At 50.2% G+C, this 13,041-nt stretch overlaps 3 protein-coding genes across 3 annotated transcripts; 2 read left to right on the forward strand and 1 right to left on the reverse strand.

The window, feature by feature from the left end:
- Positions 1 to 1,620: 1,620 nt before the first annotated feature.
- Positions 1,621 to 9,247, forward strand: LOC120950312 (uncharacterized). The gene is made up of 14 exons (XM_040368262.2): positions 1,621 to 1,801; positions 2,674 to 2,988; positions 3,073 to 3,765; positions 3,838 to 4,116; positions 4,203 to 4,334; positions 4,405 to 4,656; positions 4,729 to 4,914; positions 5,630 to 5,752; positions 5,842 to 5,999; positions 6,272 to 6,486; positions 6,568 to 6,732; positions 6,820 to 6,930; positions 7,001 to 7,387; positions 7,457 to 9,247. Exons 1-14 carry the CDS (start codon positions 1,688 to 1,690, stop codon positions 8,254 to 8,256), a joined length of 3,930 nt encoding a protein of 1,309 aa, XP_040224196.2. The 5' UTR covers positions 1,621 to 1,687; the 3' UTR covers positions 8,257 to 9,247.
- A 95-nt stretch (positions 9,248 to 9,342) lies between these two features.
- LOC120950313 (beta-galactosidase) lies at positions 9,343 to 12,065 on the forward strand. The gene is made up of 9 exons (XM_040368264.2): positions 9,343 to 9,447; positions 9,527 to 9,620; positions 9,700 to 9,857; positions 9,959 to 10,173; positions 10,237 to 10,401; positions 10,480 to 10,584; positions 10,647 to 10,993; positions 11,069 to 11,347; positions 11,413 to 12,065. The coding sequence occupies exons 2-9, from the start codon at positions 9,534 to 9,536 to the stop codon at positions 11,947 to 11,949; spliced, it is 1,893 nt and encodes a 630-aa protein (XP_040224198.2). The 5' UTR covers positions 9,343 to 9,447; positions 9,527 to 9,533; the 3' UTR covers positions 11,950 to 12,065.
- LOC120950314 (uncharacterized) lies at positions 12,009 to 13,010 on the reverse strand. The gene is made up of 3 exons (XM_040368265.2): positions 12,804 to 13,010; positions 12,574 to 12,714; positions 12,009 to 12,503 (listed from the first exon to the last, which is right to left on the reverse strand). Exons 1-3 carry the CDS (start codon positions 12,932 to 12,934, stop codon positions 12,149 to 12,151), a joined length of 627 nt encoding a protein of 208 aa, XP_040224199.2. The 5' UTR covers positions 12,935 to 13,010; the 3' UTR covers positions 12,009 to 12,148.
- Between the last annotated feature and the right edge of the window lie 31 nt (positions 13,011 to 13,041).

The following is a 13,041-nucleotide window of genomic DNA, read 5'->3' on the forward strand; positions in this document are numbered from 1 at the left end:
ATTAAAAGGATTTATTTACAATTTCTAAAGCACTTCAACAAAATATAAAATCAATCATTCGTGAATGATGTTGCTTTTGCTTTTCGTTGTTTTATGTGTTTGCTAAATTAGTAATATTAAGGCCGGGCTACATTGATCGTACTCGCAAGCGTAATTTTGATTTTCACTAGCGCATCTGGCGGCAGCTGACCGAAGCATTTTGCTAAACAACTTGAAGCCGCTTCAGAAAATATGTTATTTTTCCTTGTTTTTTTACTATAACTGGACTGGAAAAGCTATGCAATTGATAGATGAATATGTTGTTCACGTATTTCAGCCATTTTCGCATCGAAAAACGGTGTAAAAACAACTTAAATTTGAGATCCGGCACGACCATCACATTGATGACAAAAAAAAGCTTCCACCAGCCGCCACCAGATGCGCTAGTGAAAATCGAAATTACACTACGGAGTACGATCAATGTAGCCCGGCCTTTAGTCAATTGATGAAATTGGATTTTTACAACATTTTACCTGGATATTTTACATGTCCAAATCTCTCTGTCTCTCATCTGCTAAACACCCTTTAATTTTTTTTTATTTTTCGAAAAAAATGCTTTCCAATAATTTCATAACCTCTGACTATAAGTAAAATAAAAAGATGTTTAATATTTTTATGTTATTAAACATTTTAAAAATACCAACAAAACATAAAACGACATTCGTCTATTTGGCTTTCCAGGCCCTTTGGTATGGTCGAAGGGAAGAATGGCGTTGCATTTGCCATCGATCGATCGAACACATTGCCCTGTGTGTGTAAACGGCGCATTAGCAGCATCGTTCGTGCCCCTATCTAACGAAATTGATGTTGAATGCATGTGTATGTGTGTGAGAGGGTGTTATTTACCGATGAGCAACCCCCGTGATGACGGTAAGGGGTAAAGTATGCTCAACTGATCTAGATCAGTCCCAAACGCGCTCAGGGTGTACTTTTGGGCCGAATGAGATAGTTTTCATTTTTCTTTTATTTACGTTTAAACATTGTTCATTTGTAAAATATGCTAAACTACATATAAAACGACCAGAAGCAACAACAAAAAAATTGGTTCAATTGGTTCTACTCGCTGCCATTGCAAACAACAGCCGCCTGCAAGTACTTTCTGGTAGCGCCATCTGTTAGCCGGTAGCTGTAGCTTGGTCGTTTTTTTTAAATATTTTCAACGTTGAACTTTGTACCGAGATTCGTAAATTTATGTAAGGGTATTTAAAATTCTACATCTTCCCTTCGCTTTTACCCTTATTTATCCTCTCTCCTCACTTAAATCCTCCAATTAAATCAATTACAGTGAAAGCGGTACGACCCACATGTTTGCGCCTAACTGCGTTCCGATTATGCATCGGTTCAATTATGCGGGAAGCGATTGGTCGATTGAATCTATCAGCATGATGCTCAGCTAATTAACGAGAAAACGTTTGATTTATTGTTTATGGATCAGTGCGACAAGATGCACTTCAAATTTGAATTTTAAAAATCTAATTCGGTTACCCCTTAAGTACTTTTAAATCGACCCCCAAGTGTATTATCATCCCGAAGGACACTCCAATCCCGTATCAGAGCACGCTAAAACCCAACAGCCAGATTAACCGGTCTATCAGTCTTGTCCGCATTACCTGTGGGAACGGATGCACACCGGCGAGTAATAGTGAGGATGATCCGTCGAACGAAGCTGCTCGGTATCTGCGGTGTCGTGCTGGTGGTGGTGCTGGCGCTAACGTTGGGGCTCGTGTTCGGGCTGCAGAGTGACGACGACGGTGGGGACGAAGTAAGATTTTCCCATTATTCCCATCGCGACCAAACACTGGTCACCGAACAGGCTGGCTAATAATTAAGCGGTACAATCTTATCAAGCAGACCCAACAAGCGAGAAGAACCATCGCCAGATAGACTGGGAGCTTCTCGATAATTGTCTTATCACAAGTCCGTTTCCGCCACACGCTAGCTAAGGGCATCATGTGAGTGAGAAGGTTGATCACAAATCACAGGACAAGAAGGGCGACGTGTTCGATTGAAATTAAGATTTAAATGAGTTTGTTTACACATGTTTCTACTGAAACGTGCAATGCGCACCGTCCAGTATCGAATTAGCACAAGGATTCACTCGTCCTTGTGATAGTGTTGGCACGCTTCGGCGGTGGTACCGCACTACCTTAATGCCAGCTCGGCGACGAAATAAAAAAAAAATAACGCCATCAAACCGTATTGGTGTTGGGGTTGGCGTTGATGATAAACCAACCCCTCCTCCTCCTCCTGCTCCGCCGCCGCTGTGGTACATAAAAGGTAGTCGCGAGATTTTGTAATGAACGCTGCCGTACAACAACGCATGATCTGTTTTTCGCTGACTGCCGACCGGTGCACCACACGCCGCCACGGTCTCGCACAAAGTTAACCTAGGAATATAGGGGGGAAGGAGTTGTGTTTGTGTTTGGCAAAAGTGTGTGTCTGTTGCAAATCATGTGGCTTCGTAGCGCCATCGTTCTGGCGCTGTGCCTGGCCTTCGCTGGCTCGGTGAAGGTAACGCGTGATGATATGTGCAGTGAATATCATCCGATCAACACATTGCCTTTGCCGCTACACCCCGACGGAAGGTTTTCGATTGATTCTCACTATCTTCGTTTCATGCTTCTTCCACCAAAGGCGGAGCGATCGTTTAAAATCGACTATGAGCGGGACACGTTCGTGATGGACGGTAAGGACTTCCGGTACGTGGCTGGATCGTTCCATTACTTCCGCGCCCTGCCCGAAACGTGGCGCACGAAGCTGCGCACGCTGCGTGCCGGCGGGCTGAATGCGGTCGACCTGTACGTCCAGTGGTCACTGCACAACCCGCGCGACGGCGTGTACAACTGGGAGGGTATCGCGAACGTTACCGACATCATCGAGGCGGCAATCGAGGAGGATCTTTACGTGATCCTTCGCCCGGGCCCGTACATCTGTGCCGAGATAGACAATGTAAGCACCCACAGCTCAACCCACAACACTGAAGCGGGTGGAAGTTTGTAACGTTTCAATTTCCGCGATTTCGTCTCCCATCAGGGTGGTCTACCGTACTGGCTGTTCAACAAGTACCCGGGCATTGCGGTGCGCACCAGCGACGCCAACTACCTGGAGGAGGTGCGCAAGTGGTACGGCGAGCTGATGAGCCGCATGGAACCGTACATGTACGGTAACGGTGGGCCCATCATCATGGTGCAGATCGAGAACGAGTACGGTGCGTTCGGCAAGTGCGACAAGCCGTACCTGAACTTCCTGAAGCAGCAGACGGAGCGGTACGTGCAGGACAAGGCGGTGCTGTTCACGGTCGACCGGCCGTACGACGACGAGATCGGTTGCGGCCAGATCGATGGCGTGTTCATTACGACCGACTTTGGGCTGATGACGGAGGAGGAGGTCGATACGCACGCGGCCAAGGTGCGCTCGTACCAGCCGAAGGGTCCGCTGGTCAACACCGAGTTCTACACCGGGTGGCTTACGCACTGGCAGGAATCGAACCAGCGCCGACCGGCCCAACCGTTGGCGGCCACGCTGCGCAAGATGCTGCGGGACGGTTGGAACGTCGACTTCTACATGTACTTCGGTGGCACTAACTTCGGGTTCTGGGCGGGTGCTAACGATTGGGGGCTGGGCAAGTATATGGCGGACATTACGTCCTACGATTACGATGCGCCCATGGACGAGGCGGGCGATCCGACGATGAAGTACACCATCTTCCGCGACATCATTGGAGAGGTAAGCGCAGTGGGAGGGTGTTAGGGATAGAAAAAGGCTAACATATCATATCATTTGTGATTCCTTTTTCAGTACATTCCGCTGGCAGTGATGCCGATTCCGGATCCGGCGCCGAAGATGACGCTGGAAGCTATCGAACTGACCATGGTTGATACGATTCTTTCGGAGCGTGGCCGGGCAATGCTTGGTGTAGAGGCCGCCAACAAGGAGGGCGGGCTGCTTACCTTCGAAGCGCTGAACCAGAACTCGGGCTTCGTGCTGTACGAGACGACCCTGCCGAAGCTGACACGTGACCCCAATATGCTCACTATCAACGGTCTGCACGATAGGGCGCAGGTGTACTTGGACCAGGTAGCGTACAGATACGACTCGATGCCGGCATAATCCTGATAAGTGTTGTAATTATCAATTGGCTCTTCTTCGCTACCACATTTCAGTTCCTAGCCGGTACGTTGGCTAGGGAGAACGCCATCGATTCGCTTCCCCTCACCGCCGGCTACGGCTCGGAGCTTTCCATTCTCGTGGAAAACCAAGGGCGCATCAACTTCGATATCCTCGATGACTACAAGGTATGACGGCATTATGAGAGCTGTTCAACTGTTCTGCTTCCGAACCCTTCTTATGTGACTCCTATTGCAGGGTATTTTGGGCAACGTCACTATTCAAACGTTTGCCGAACCGTACACCAAGGAGCTGGAGCAGTGGAAGATCACCGGCTATTCGTTCGATGACTACAGCAAGGTGGAACAGTTCATCAATACCGGTTCCGGTGGTTCCGGTGTGAATGGTCGCGGAATGGCCGTGCATGGGCCGGTTGTGCTGAAGGCGGTGTTTGACGTTCCGGCGTCCGAGATTCACGATACCTACATCAACATGGACGGATGGGGCAAGGTACGGTGTCGATCAGTTCCCTCCCGATAAATAGGGTCCTTAATGAGCGATATTCGCTTCGCTTCTCCACAGGGTTTCATCTTTATCAATGGTTTCAATCTGGGACGCTACTGGCCAGTTGTTGGACCGCAGGTTACGACCTACCTGCCCAAGGAGCTGCTCAAACCGACCGGCAACACTATCGTGGTGGTCGAACAGCAGAAAGTGCCCGCCGATCGTATGCTGCATTTCTCTGCGAAGGCTATTCTGGACGAAGCCTAACCCGTGGAAACGCGATCGTTACTCTATTGGTGATCGAAAAGAGCCACCAGAAGGGTGAATAAAGACATTCCATCTTTTATTTAGAATCAGAAACAGACACTGCTGCTCAGTTATGATTAGTTAATGTTGCGATCGCTTATGACGTATGATCATGTCACAAGAATGATATCACACGATGATATCACACGAGATAAAATTATTTCTGAAGCATAGTTTTTAATCTGCTTGGCTCCAACGACTTCTTGGACAAACCTTATCGTTCATATCACAATAAGTTCTCACTACACCAACTACAACTTTTCTCTCCAGTTACTCACGTACCCCCCAGTCCAGTCTGACTCATCCATGCTCTCTCTTGGTCGTCCATGGTCTCTCACAAACATGCCAAAATACTTCCACCCTGACCTTTGCCTTCACTGACTTTTACTGCCGGCGAACAGCAGAACCATAGCCAATTGAATAATTGCCTCCTCAAGAACGCACGACCTACCCGGGTTCCTCTCCTCATCCGTCACAGTTCTGCGTAGAATGCCATTACGCGTTCACTCCCCCCAAATACGCCCCTCGGGGACAACAGTGTACGTTTGTTTGCTCTCTGGCAATGGTCGGTTTGCGTCTCACGCTTATCTACATGCGAGTGCCAACCCAAGCAACGGGACACTCCCTCTGGGCGCAATGTGTGCGGTGGACGCCAAACCCGCAGCTCAGTTGATCGGTGCGTGCCCGCAGGAAATGTGCTCTGTGGAAAGCCTACTGCACCAACAACATGGCTAACGTGGTGTGCACTCTGTTCGCTTTGGTGTTCTTGCTTGCTGCTCCCCAGTCGGTCGATATGGTACGGTCGATCGCTCCTTTCCCATTGCCATCCACCCAACGCTTTGGGGCCTAATCGAACGGATGCTGTTTACTGTTTCACCTCTACAGCGACTGTTTAGCATCGACTACGATAACGACACCTTCGTGATGGACGGTAAACCCTTCCAGTACGTGGCCGGCTCGTTCCACTACTTTCGCGCCCTGCCCGAGAGTTGGCCATCCATCTTGCGGTCGATGCGCGCCGCCGGCCTGAATGCAGTTACGACGTGAGTGTATAAACAACAATGCAAAGTGATCAAGACCTCACTGTCAGCGCATGGGAATAGCGAGCATTCCACCAGGGGGTTTGTTCGATGACAGCATAATAGGTTTAATGAAGGGGGCGTCTGTGAAGTAGATGATACTTGTTGGCAAGATAAGCACTTTGTTTTTATTGTAGCCCTGCAGTGGAGAAACTGATAAGCACACGTTGCATATGGAGCCATTCTACCAGTCGCGGTCGTTCAACTTCTTTTTTCTTCTACTTTCTCTCCCACAGGTACGTCGAATGGTCCCTGCACAACCCAAAGGAGGATGTGTACAACTGGCAGGGAATGGCGGACATCGAGCACTTCCTCGAGCTGGCCGATAGCGCCGGCCTGTACGTTATACTGCGCCCGGGACCGTACATTTGTGCCGAGCGCGATATGGGCGGTTTCCCGTCCTGGTTGCTGCACAAATATCCCGACATACTGCTCCGCACGAACGATCTCAGTAGGAATGCTCAACAAATGGCTGGCCCTTGTGCTTTGGTTCATTTGCTGCTAATCTTTCTGGTTTTTTGTATCTACCCAGGGTATCTGCGGGAGGTACGCACCTGGTACGCACAGCTGCTGTCTCGCGTCCAGCGGTTCCTCGTCGGACAGGGTGGTCCCATCATAATGGTACAGGTCGAGAACGAGTACGGCTCGTTCTATGCGTGCGATCACAAGTACCTCAACTGGTTGCGTGACGAGACGGGTAATAAAATGTCACCAAGACTTCCTCTCCTGCTCTCTAGCTCTCTCCTAATAATTTGACCTTTCGTGCAATCTCCGTCTCCCGTAGAGCGATACGTGATGGGCAATGCGGTCCTCTTCACCAACAATGGGCCCGGGCTGGAGGGATGCGGCGCAATCGAGCACGTTCTAAGCTCGCTCGACTTTGGACCCGGCACAGGTAGGCTGGAATGTCTGCGAATGCTCAATCAGGCACGCTAAAACTGAGCCCCGCTTCGCACTATTCGCAGAGGATGAAATTAATGGATTTTGGAGCACGCTGAGAAAAACGCAACCCAAGGGCCCGTTGGTAAACGCGGAGTACTATCCCGGCTGGTTGACGCACTGGCAGGAGCCGCATATGGCTCGCACCGACATCAAACCGGTTGTGGACAGTCTGGACTTTATGCTCCGGAACAAAGTCAACGTAAACATCTACATGTTCTTCGGCGGGACCAACTACGGGTTTACGGCTGGCGCCAACAACATGGGCGCAGGAGGATACGCAGCCGATCTTACCTCGTACGACTACGACGCACCGCTCGATGAGTCCGGCGATCCAACGCCCAAATATTTCGCCCTGCGAGACACAATCTTGAAGTACTTCCCCAAGCCCGATCTGCCCGTGCCCCAACCGAGTACGTCCTTCCCGGAAGTGGCCCAAAGACAGTGACACGTGTAGCTCACAGCTTTGTTTCGTTTTGCAGCTAACAAAGTGCAACTCCCACCACTGAACATGACCCGTCTGGGCAGTCTTCTCGACCCATCCCTGCTGGAACGGCTCGCCACGCAAACGGTCACCTCCCGACTGCCCCTGTCGTTCGAGGCACTGAATCAAGTGTCCGGGCTCGTGCTGTACGAGACGCTCCTGCCGGACGACATCAGGACGGACCCACGTAAGCTGATCGTCGAAGGTGTGCACGATCGGGGGTACGTGTTCGTGGGCGACCAGTTCGTCGGTGTACTATCGCGCGAAAACCAAATCAACACGCTGCCGCTCGCCCTGGACGCTGGCCAGACGCTGCGCATCGCCGTCGAGAACCAGGGCCGTATCAACTTTGGCATTGCGAACGATGGTAAAGGCATCCTCGGGAGCGTGTTCGTCAACACCCGGCAGCTGTACAACTGGACGATGTACGGGCTGCCGCTGAGCGACTTTAAGCCCATCGTCCACGCGATTAGGCACCACCGGAAGCATCAGCACCGTGTCCGCAGGGCGTCACAGACAGCCGGCACGCCAATGTCCCTGTACTATGCGATATTCGACATCGAGGGAGAGCTGGCGGACACCTATCTCGATCCGACCGGATGGGGCAAGGGCATCGTGTTCGTCAACGGGTTCCTGCTCGGTCGCTACTGGCCCACGGTGGGGCCACAGGTTACGCTGTACCTTTCGAGGCATTTGCTAACGCAAAAGAACAACTACCTAGCGGTGATCGAGTATCAGAAGGAGTTTGGTGACTCGATACCGCCGCTCAAGTTCTCGGCAACTCCTTCGTTTAACTGAGCGCGTTTGTTATCGTGCTGCAATCGTGTGCTGCAATCGTGGTTCTATCTTATCGTCTGTGCGCTTTTCCAGGTCGATCGACCTGGTTCCGATACCGAATTGTAGCGCAGCACTATTACAAAACGCGTCTCCCACTTAAGCCATAGAGCCGCCTCTTAAGTAGCCGGGTGTGTAAGTAAGTAGGTTTAAATCGTACACACTAACGACCCAAACAAACCCACTCTTTTGTTGACATACAATGTAAAAAAATATAAAGCGATCTTCCGCCAACAAAACACGAGTCGCGTGTTGTTCCTCAAACAAATTCCGCAAAAAACAATCCGCGCGCGAGACAACACTAACGCCACTGGACGTGTTCGTAAGACATAACACACACACAAAACGGGCCCAGAATGTATGCCAAACGGGGTGTCCTCTCTTGTGATGTCGATGCGTATGTTTGGCATATGTTCTAACAGCTGTAGCAGCAGTTGATTTGATCGATCACAAACTTTTAAAATATAAAATTATCCCCTTTCTGCCCCGGCCACCTTTACGTTGCGGGGGGTAAGGTGGCGCACGAAAAAGACACACGAACAAAGGCTTCGGGGGGCTGGTCTGATTAGCCGACGCCGGCGGGATGACGATAAGAAGCCCCCCTGCGTTCGATGGCGCCCGCTGGCAGGGGTTCGTTGTTTAGACCCGGTACGTATCGAATGTCGCTTAGTAGCGGCGTGCACCTGCAACGGAGCGGTTCTGTGTTCTTGTGCCCAGTGTGAGCGATCGTGAGCAGTACAGGGGGTTGATGTTGAGCGTTTTGTAATAAAAGACAAGTCTTTATTAAGCTGAAGCTCTGCGCTGTAACAATAATTGTTTAGTTTTGAAGTGAAAAAAAACAACGAAGTTTCCCGTCACGATCATGTGTCGATCGTACTGTGAGCGGGTCATCTTCCTACTTCAAACGTGCTGAAATCCGTTCCCGTTTTGTTGTTTGATGTGGGTGGACTTGGGGGTACTACTGCAACAAGCAAGGCACTTATAAAAAAAATAGCCACAACCGGTTTCCTCCTTTGGGGCACCATCTCGGCCTGTTCTCGTCGCGATCGCACACTGCCAATTCGTCGTCAGCCCAACCACGGCGTGAGCCGTGCCTGGCCGTGCCTGCAAAGAACAGTCGTGAGCGTGCCCGCGGGTCCAACGGATCATCCCGTGGTGTGTTTTTCTCTGTTCGCCCACTTCAAACGCCACTTCACGTTCGGAGATTTTCAAGTGTTTTTTTTTTATTCATCAGTTCGAAGATGATTGCTTATCGAGTGCTACCGCTGCTAGCGCTGTGCCTTAGTGGCTGGGCTGCCACGAATGAAGCGGCCGCCCAACAACCACCCGTAAGTAGGGCTAGCGTTGCTAAGCAACAGGCGAGTGCAATCTTAAGCGTGATTCCTTTTCCAACGCCCCTGTGTTTAGCGAAAGTTCGATATCGACTTCCAAAACGATACCTTCACCAAAGATGGGCAACCGTTCCAGTTTATCTCCGGCTCGTTTCACTACTTCCGCGCGCTGCCAGAATCGTGGCGCCACATTTTGCGCTCGATGCGGGCGGCCGGACTGAACACGGTCATGACGTAAGTACGAGCGGGGGAGGGAGGAGTGGGAACCGTCTGGTTTTGGGATGCAAGTGACTAACGAAGGAAGTAAATGTGTGTGTAATGTAATGTACGCCTAGCTACATCGAATGGTCACTGCACGAGCCGATGCCGGGCCAGTACCAGTGGGAGGGTATCGCCAATTTGGAGGAGTTCATAGAGATAGCACAGAGCGAGAATCTGTTCGTGATCCTACGCCCCGGTCCGTACATCTGCGCCGAGCGGGATATGGGCGGTTTCCCCCATTGGCTGCTGACAAAGTATCCTTCCATCAAGCTGCGCACGTACGATACAGGTAGTTTCAGAGTGATCTTTAGATTATAAATTGTATATTTAAATTAAAATACTTTATTTAAAGACTACTTAAGAGAGGTGCAAAATTGGTACAATCAGCTGATGCCCCGTCTCGTCCGCTATCTGTACGGCAATGGTGGTCCAGTGATTATGGTTTCGATTGAGAATGAGTATGGTTCATTCAAGGCCTGCGATGGGCAGTACATGCAGTTCCTCAAGAATTTAACCGGTAAGGCATATGGCTTCTTATTCACACTCATGTAACGTTAGATTCATGTTTGCCTCATGTTTTACTTCCCATTTTCAGTCCATTTCGTGCAGGATAAAGCGGTGCTGTTTACGAACGATGGGCCGGAGCTTCTAAAGTGCGGTTCTATCCCTGGCATTCTACCCACGCTGGACTTTGGCATTAGTAATAGATCGTTTGCTGCTTCGCGCATTCCCTTTTTACCACTTGTGTTCCCCTTCCTGCAGCTAACAATCCGAACGCGTTCTGGCAGCAGCTGCGCAAGTATTTGCCGAAGGGACCGCTGGTCAACGCGGAGTACTATCCCGGCTGGCTAACGCACTGGATGGAACCGACGGCCCGTGTCGATGCGGGCATGGTCGTCAACACGCTCAAGCTGATGCTCAACCAGAAAGCGAACGTAAACTTTTACATGTTCTTCGGTGGCACCAACTTCGGTTTCACTGCCGGTGCGAACGATGTCGGGTCGGGTAAGTATAGTGCGGACATAACGTCCTACGATTACGACGCACCGTTGGATGAGGCGGGCGATCCGACGCCAAAGTATTTTGCCATCCGGAAGGTGCTCGTTGAGGTAAGGGAGCATTTGTGTTTTGTCTCTCCATGTCCCTATCGTAACCGATTGTTTGCATTCCCTTCGCTTGTACAGTATTTCGGTGATCCGGGCGTACCGGCACCGGTAAAGCTGCCCAAAATGACGCTCGAAACGGTGTGGCTGGAACGGCGTGGATCGATGCTGTCGAAGCACGGTCGAACGATGCTCGCACAGAAGATAGTTACTTCCGTAACGCCGGTGTCCTTCGAAGCGCTCAATCAGCATTCCGGGTTTGTGCTGTACGAAACCCAGCTGCCCGCGGGATACAATCGTGATCCTTACACGCTCAAGGTGGAAAATCTTCACGATCGGGCTTATGTGCATATCGACGGGGTAAGTAATAAGAATCGGGTTTTATAGACAATCAAAATAACGACCGCTTTTTATCCCACCATCAGACTTTGGCCGGTATATTGTCCCGCGAAACCAACACGAACACGATTCCGCTCAGCGTTGGGCTCGGGACGCGACTGCAGCTGCTGGTGGAGAGCCAGGGACGCATTAACTACAACATCCCGAACGACTTCAAGGGCATCCTTGGGACAGTGACAGTTGATGCGAAACCACTGTACAACTGGACCATCACCTCGTTCCCGCTGGACAGCTATCGCTATCTGGAGAACTTCCTAACCCAACAGCCCACCGAGCAGGAAGATCTGGATGGGGCGGGAGCACAGGTGTACTACGGCACGTTCACGATCAGTAGCGACACCATCTACGACACCTACCTGTACCCGAGCGTGTGGGGCAAGGGGTTGGTGTTTATCAATGGCTTCAATCTGGGCCGCTACTGGCCATTGGCTGGACCACAGATTACGCTCTACGTGCCGAGACACATTCTTAAGAAGGGAAACAACCAGATCGTCATGATCGAGTACCAGCAGCACATCCAGCATCCGTACGTGCAGTTTATCGATAAGCCGATCTTTATGTAAGTGGGGGGAATTTCTCAAAACGCAGTACTTATGGAACTTATATTACAGTGAACATAATATAGATGCGGTAAGGTTTAATAAAAATTCATTCCGATCAATATTGATCAATAATTTCACATTTCACTTTTGTACACATAACGCTTGGCGTTCACTTTGAGTTCAACATAACATCGCGGCAAGCTTACCTGATAAATTTCTTCTAAATTAATGCTCTAGCTTTACGGTACAGGACCGCTAACAGTACGGCACTCGAGACTAGTAGTATTGTAAGTCCTAATTTCCTTGTGCTTAATTGAGAGGGTGCATTATCACACTCGGCTTGCTCGTTCAGCACCGACTGAATATCGGTCAGCTTCGCGGCAATCTTATCGACCGCCTGCAAGGAAAACTCCGACGCGTAAAAGCGATCATCCAGCAGCACGTTTTGCGGGAAATTTGTTTGCGTTTTTAGCTTTACCAGCTCAATCATGCAACGTATCGCTTCCACGTGCTCCGAGCTGTTCTTAAACACTGTCCGTGCGTATTCGTTGGGGTTGAATTCGTTCCGCAGTACGCTACAGTAGAAAGAGAATGGGTTGCTTTAAAAAATCATTCTAAAAGTAGCATGAAGACGGTTTCGCTCACCTGTCGTACAGTCTCGTTTGATTCGATAGCGTCGATAGCTCCGATAATATTTCCTCAATCGCCTTGCTGTTGCTCATGCCCATGAGGCGCAAATCTTCCTCCACCAAACCGCTGAGCTGGTTGTACTTGACGCCACATTGTCTACAAACAGGTAAGATTGGGTTACAACAGCATCGTTCCTCGTGGCCGACGACCATTGCGAAGGAAAAGCAGCCTACAAACACACTTACCGTAGCACGTCGGTAAGATTTTCCGTATCGTAATTGACGCTGCTCAGCAGAATCGCTACCGGATCGTAGTATTCCGTGATCGCTTCACTTTCCGTGCAATTTTGCTGCATTTTGTCCATGTTTGCAGGCATTTGCTGGTAGTTAGGGCAAACGTAAACAACCGCTTGCCGGCAAAATCACAAAACTGACCAAAACAACAAGGTGCGCACGCGCATGGTCGAAAGAAGACACCGCTTTT

Source organism: Anopheles coluzzii, chromosome 2, assembly GCF_943734685.1.
Source record: "Anopheles coluzzii chromosome 2, AcolN3, whole genome shotgun sequence".
Taxonomy (NCBI): Eukaryota; Metazoa; Arthropoda; class Insecta; order Diptera; family Culicidae; genus Anopheles; species Anopheles coluzzii.